The sequence below is a fragment of the Halichoerus grypus genome, chromosome 10 (genome assembly GCF_964656455.1).
Source record: "Halichoerus grypus chromosome 10, mHalGry1.hap1.1, whole genome shotgun sequence".
In the NCBI taxonomy this organism is placed as follows: Eukaryota; Metazoa; Chordata; class Mammalia; order Carnivora; family Phocidae; genus Halichoerus; species Halichoerus grypus.
The window spans coordinates 30,752,600-30,758,959 of record NC_135721.1 but is presented as its reverse complement, the minus strand read 5'-3'; the positions used below and the strand labels follow the sequence as shown (position 1 = coordinate 30,758,959).

Genomic DNA, 6,360 nt, shown 5'->3' with positions numbered 1-6,360 from the left:
AGGCAGACACTTAAGGACCGAGCCACCCAGGGACCCCAGGGCTGGTCTTTTATAGAACGCTAACCAGGGAACTTAAATCCTTTTAACATCTTTACTGATAACTCCTTCAATGGCTTACTTCCCTTTTAGGGTCTGGTTATTCTTTGAAGGTCACAGGTGATTATCATAAAGACACCCACCCCACACGCCTAGGGCAGGGCTATATTTTTCTGTAAATATAAGCCATATAGTTTGTGTCACAATATTCAAATCTGCCACTATGGCTCAAAAGCAGCCACAGAAAATACGTAAACCAGTGGGTATGGCTGTGTTCCAGGAAAACTTTTATCAAATGGAGGCAGCAGGCTGCATTTGTCCCAAGGGCTCAAAGTTTGCTGACCCTTGTCCTAGGGAGTCAGAGGCCTGGGGTTCTAATCTGACCTGTCCCCGAGAAGACACCCAACTGACAATCTGAGGTACCTCCCTCGGTTTCTAGGCCAGAAACCTCCATATCGAGTCCTGGCCCCTGCCTGGCTTCCAAGGGGTAGGGCCAGGTATAGTGAGGCATGCTTCCTGCGTTCTCTCCCCTCAGTGAAGCCTGACCCGGGAATGGGGGCTACAGGCAGAAAGCAGCATGGGCTGAAGGCCTTGGCTGAATCCACCAGGCACGGGAACTGGGTTCAGTGCAGGAGCAGAATACTTGTCACATTTACCTTTTTCGTCAGAGATATCAGCCAGGGCTCACTGTAAAGGTTTTGAGAGTTAAACAGCTTAGGTGGTAAGATTTTACAAATAGTTAAAACTTTTCAAGTTTCAACCAAAAAAGCATATATTCCAATAGATTCTGATTCAAAAGCGATTTCATCCTTACACAATAAGTATTTTAAAACAGACACATACAGTTAGTGCAAGGGACTTAGCAAGACATTTTATATTGAATCTAACATGTGTTTGTTGCCTAACAAAAATGGAGGTGTACTCCCGCCAACAAAAGACTCTTACAATTCTAATGTCCGTGTGCTATTTTGTTGCATGTGATGCTATCTTTGCCATAGTTCGATTATTTATTAGCACTTATAATCCACATCTTTGATTTTACCAAAACAACAGAGAATTAAAACTCAAACACACACACACAACTGTGTGCCTTTGAAGTCTTGTAATATGATGGATTTAACATTCAAAACATTTTATGAAGAAAAAAAAATGAAATGTTATTTCAATCGATGCATCCATAGTTCTTGGCCTCTCATTGGCAAGCTGCAAGATGTCCTTGAATAAGATCCTGAACACGGGAGAGAATAATCTCATTAGAACTGCTGCAATTTTCTGGACCATACGGTGGGTCTATAGTCAGAACCCCAGCCACACACAGAGTCCTTCGTGAATCTCCCTGTTCTGTGATGGGGATGTGGTTCTTCTCGAGCCATTTCTTTAGGCTGTTCTTTCTCTTCTCCAGATCCTCAGGGTTGTAGGCCTTGCAGTCTCCAGACATGAACAAATTCATCAGCTTCTCTCTCACTCCACGGTCCCCTTCGTTCACAGTTTCAACGGTCTGCACAGCATGGCCCATAATTCCAGTCACAGACATGCTGCCATCTTCCAGGAAGTTCACAAGGACAATACTTGCGAGGAAAAGTTAAGTTCAGAGCAGATTTGCAAAAGAAAAATGTAAAGGCCCATAAAGCTACGGAAGAAGCAATGGAATGAAGAGGCATCACCAGCCCCAACAGGCAATTAGAAATCGGGAATAAGAACTTCCCTGTTTAAAATTAATCCCCTCACCACCAAATGTTTGTACTCATTCAATAAGTATTCACCGAGGGTCCTACACATCTAAACTTTTTTGTCTAGCCTAAACCCAATCATTGCGGGATGCAGTTAAAGCACTAAAAAGTTATAAATGGCTTAAATGTGTATTAGAAATCAAGAAAGGGTACAGACTTAATTTTAGAGTTAAACAACTGAATAACTTGCCTTCAAAGCAGACCAAAGAAAATAACAAAACACAAAATTAATGAAAGAGAAAACAAAAGAGTTAATAACAAGATCATCAAAGCCAAATGTTGGTTCTTTAAAAAACAAAAACAATGTAAAATTCACAAAACTCAGGCAAAACTGATTAGAATAGAAAAAAAAGACACATACAAATAATATTAGGAAGAAGGCAGCAAAGATTGGCAATTTAAAGTATTAGGAACAAATTTATGCCAATAGTCTTGAAAACTAAAATAGAAAACCTCCTAGAAAATGTAAATTTCTACTACTGAGTCAAAAAAAAAGAGACTATAAATAGTCCTATAGTCTTTCATAAAAACTAAGTATTTTAAATATTTTCCCATGGGGGGGAAGGCCCAATTTTACTAACAAATTATATACAATTTTCAAGGTTCAAGCATTTTTTTTTAAGATTTTATTTATTTATTTGAGAAAGAGAGAGAGAGAGACAGCATGAGAGGGGAGAGAGCCAGAGGGAGAAGCAGGCTCCCCGCTGAGCTGGGAGCCCGATGTGGGACTTGATCCCAGGACTCCAGGATCATGACCTGAGCCGAAGGCAGTCGCTTAACCAACTGAGCCACCCAGGCACCCCAAGCATTTTTTTTTTTAAGATTTTATTTTATTTTATTTTTTAAATATTTTATTTATTTATTTGACACAGAGAGAGAGACAGCTAGAGAAGGAACACAAGCAGGGGGAGTGGGAGAGGGAGAAGCAGGCTTCTGGCTGAGCAGGGAGCCCAATGCGGAGCTCGATCCCAGGACCCTGGGATCATGACCTGAGCCGAAGGCAGACACTTAACGACTGAGCCACCCAGGCGCCCCAAGATTTTATTTTTACGTAATCTCCACACCCTATGTGGGGCTCAAACCCACAATCCCAAGATCAAGAGTTGCACGCTCCACCGACTAAGCCAGCCAGGCACCCCAAGGTTCAAACATTTCTAATCTAACCAAATTCTTCTAGAGACTATAAAAGGGGGACTGTGCCTTAACTTGTTTAATGAGGTTAATATAATCTTGATACCAAAAGCAGAGGAGAAGATTAAAATATAAAACTACAAGCTAATCTCATTCATGAATACAAATGCAAAAATCCTAACTAAATAAAATAAATGATGTGGTGTGATGTGATGTGAATTTCACTTTGTTGGTACTCCTCCCAAAACCTAAAATCCCAGGCTAATTATGAGAAAGCATCACAGAAACCCAAATTGAGAGACATTCTATGAAATACCTCACTCACCAGAACTCTTCAAAAGTGTCAAGGTCATGAAAAACAAGGAAGGACTGAAAAATTCTCACAGATCAGAGGAGACTAAGGACACATGACAATTAAACGAATGTCAGATCCTAGATTGGATCCTGGAACAGAAAAAGGCAAACAATTAGTGGAAAACTGTTAAAATCCAAATGATTGCAGTTTATGTAAAGTTTTAGTTTCGAGGAATGTACCATGGTTAGGTAAGATGCCAACATTAGGGGAAGCTGGGTAGATGGGTCCTCTCTGTATTCTTTTCTGTAAATCTAAAATCATTCCAAAATAAAAAGTGTGTGTGTGTATCATCACCTTTAAAGTAGTCTTGCAAGGGGCAAGGGGCGCCCGGGTGGCTCAGTTGTTAAGTGTCTGCCTTCGGCTCAGGTCATGGGCCCAGGGTCCTGGGATTGAGCCCTACATCGGGCTCCCTGCTCGGTGGGAAGCCTGCTTCTCTCTCCCCCACTCCCCCTGCTTGTGGTCCCTCTCTCGCTGTCTCTCTCTGTCAAATAAATAAATCTTAAAAATAAATAAATAAATCAAGTAGTCTTGCAAAAAACAAATCTGATCCTAATCAAACCTCTAGATAGGCATACCAGTGTATAGGAAATACGGATATAAGAACATGTTAAGCTACACCATGCACAATGCAGTAAGCTAAATCCAGAACGTGTTCAGTTCTATAAGACAAATGATTCCATTTCTTCAACAAATAAATGACATGGAAAACTAAAAAGAGAAAGTGCAGTCATAGATTAAGATACTTAAGAGACATACCAACCAAATTGATAAACCAATTAAAGAGATATTTTGAGACAACCAGGCAAATCTAAAAACGGACTGTTAATAATAAAGTTATTATTACTTTTGTTAGGTATTATAATGTTATTGTGGTTATTAAAGAGTCCTTATCTGCTAAAAGATATTGAGGTATTTATGAACAAAATTATATGATATCTGCAACTGGCTTAAAGATATTTAGAAGGGGAAAGAAAGGCTAGTGTCTGTTACGCTATTCTCTCTACATTTATGTATGCTTGAGATTGTCTAATAAAAACGTACTAACAAGGGGCGCCTGGGTGCCTCAGTCAGTTGGACGTCTGCCTTCGGCTCAGGTCATGATCGCGGAGTCCTGGGATGGAGCCCCGCGTCAGGCTCCTTGCTCAGCGGGGAGTCGGCTCCTCCCTCTCCCTCTGCTCCTCCCCCTCCCTCGTGCTTGCTCTGTCTCCCTCAAATTAATAAAATCTTAAAAAAAAAAAAAATGTAGTAACAAAAAAAGTGTCTCACTTCTACAAACTTGGCTTGTCTGCCAAGGTAATCCATAGTCAGAACAACACTTCGACTCAAAAGCAAAGCAATTCTTATGTGTGAATAACGAGACTTTCATTTATCTACTTCCTTAGTTTGGATATAACATATAGGCAGCACAAAGGGGTGTCATTATGATTTCAGGGGAGAAGGAGCCATACTCACTTGGCAGAAACTGGGTCTGTGGTTAAAACCCATCCTTTATACTCCTTCTCACTGGCTGTCACTCTGACTTCTTTGTACGTGTAATCTTGCCATTCTAAGGGGCCTTTCCTCATCCATTCATTCATGGCTGCCAGCTGGCTAGATCTAAAACCACCACCAGTTCGGGTTAATATATGTTCCACTCACGCAAGTGCCATCCTAGAGATAGAGAACATCTGTGATTTGCCTCAAGTTCCATTATCAGGAAAACAGCTGATATTCACAATTCGGTCTGAAAGCTAAGGAGACACCGGCGCTGCCATGAGGCCCAGCCCGGGGTAACTCATCCGGCTTACTTCCATTCCACCACCCAGTACCATTCCAAATCGCCTTCACCCTGGCTTTGAACTCCGGTCAGCAGATGCTCAAACCTTTTAACTCTGATCTCCTGCGATCAAAGGAACTCACTCCACCCCACATTTAGCCAAAACTGAAGAGGAAAACTCCTTTGATATCCACCCATTGCTCTCTCCAGCTCTTTCTCCGCGGGATCCCGCCGGGGAGAGGCCCCGGATTTGACAATTTCCTCTTATTTGTTTGGAGGATGCACGAACCAGGGGGCAGCAGCGAAGGCTCTAGAGCGCAGATTCCGTGGCCTAGCTTGCAGCTGCACGATACTTAAAACGGTACTCAAACCTGGTGGTACTTAACGTTTAATTCCCACAAACGAAAGAAATACCAGCAAGAACTCCTCGCAGCGACGGGTACACAGTAACCACGCGGTGAGGAAGGAGTCACTCCAGCTGCGCCCATCTGAGCCCAGCAGGCTTTGCGCCACGTCGTCACTTCCTTCCCCCAGAATTCTCTGTTTTGTAGTCCTTGGCCTTGGTCACACCTAGAGGTCTGAGAGTCACCGGGCGTGGGGGGATAAAGGCCGGGTGCGGGCAGAGCCTGAGATTTTTGTGTAGTAATAATAAGGCTCCTTGTTCGCTAGAACCACCCCTCTTCACTGTCACGACGGACATTTCAACCTTTCGTTTTTAAAGAGGAAAAGTCTCGTGCCAAGTTCCTCGTTGAGAGTAGACCTGGAAATGCACCCTTGCGGTGGACTCAAAGCACAAGAACCCTCTCGGTGAATCCTAAAGCGGGAAGTGTGAGGTGAAAGTGCCTTGGAGAAAAGCGATAGAGCCAAGATATTTGTTTGGCTAGTGTAAGGCAATTAATACGTCTGCTCCTTTGGGATGTGCCCTGGCCACAGTCCTGCGGGAGGTGCAGAAGCCAGAAAGAAAAAGCACAGGATTGGGACGATTTCCACCTAGCCGACCGTTCGCTAGTGAGGGGTGCCTCACTCACAGGAAAGCCCGGGCCTCTCCCCGCAACCCCTCACCACCCCCGCAGTGGAAAAGGGCAGAAGACTCGCTTCTGCCACAGATTTCGGTTCAGGTATGTAGTCGGCTCCTGGCATGGTCCAAATAAACTGTGATCCTGAAAAATGGTACAAGGTGTTAAACGTTGAGTTTCTGCAAATGTGAACACCAGGGGAGATTTACAGAAACCGAATTAGAGGACTATCAAACGACGATGTAGAAAACATTGAAAATTAGTCAGCTTTTCCCTTACAATTTGGGATCTGAGTTCACATAATCCTTGAAGTACCTTGTTTCTTATTGCCATCAT

At 43.0% G+C, this 6,360-nt stretch overlaps 1 protein-coding gene across 4 annotated transcripts; it reads right to left on the bottom strand.

The window, feature by feature from the left end:
* Window positions 1-782: 782 nt before the first annotated feature.
* Window positions 783-5,520, bottom strand: GEMIN6 (gem nuclear organelle associated protein 6). 4 transcript variants are annotated; one of them, XM_036066168.2, is made up of 3 exons: window positions 5,423-5,520; window positions 4,705-4,902; window positions 783-1,604 (listed from the first exon to the last, which is right to left on the bottom strand). In XM_036066168.2, the coding sequence occupies exons 2-3, from the start codon at window positions 4,827-4,829 to the stop codon at window positions 1,229-1,231; spliced, it is 501 nt and encodes a 166-aa protein (XP_035922061.1). In that variant the 5' UTR covers window positions 4,830-4,902; window positions 5,423-5,520; the 3' UTR covers window positions 783-1,228. The 4 variants fall into 4 exon arrangements, with proteins under 4 accessions (XP_035922061.1, XP_077912334.1, XP_035922060.1 ...); XM_078056208.1 differs by having other exon boundaries at window positions 5,115-5,498; XM_036066167.2 differs by having other exon boundaries at window positions 5,298-5,498.
* Window positions 5,521-6,360: the final 840 nt, after the last annotated feature.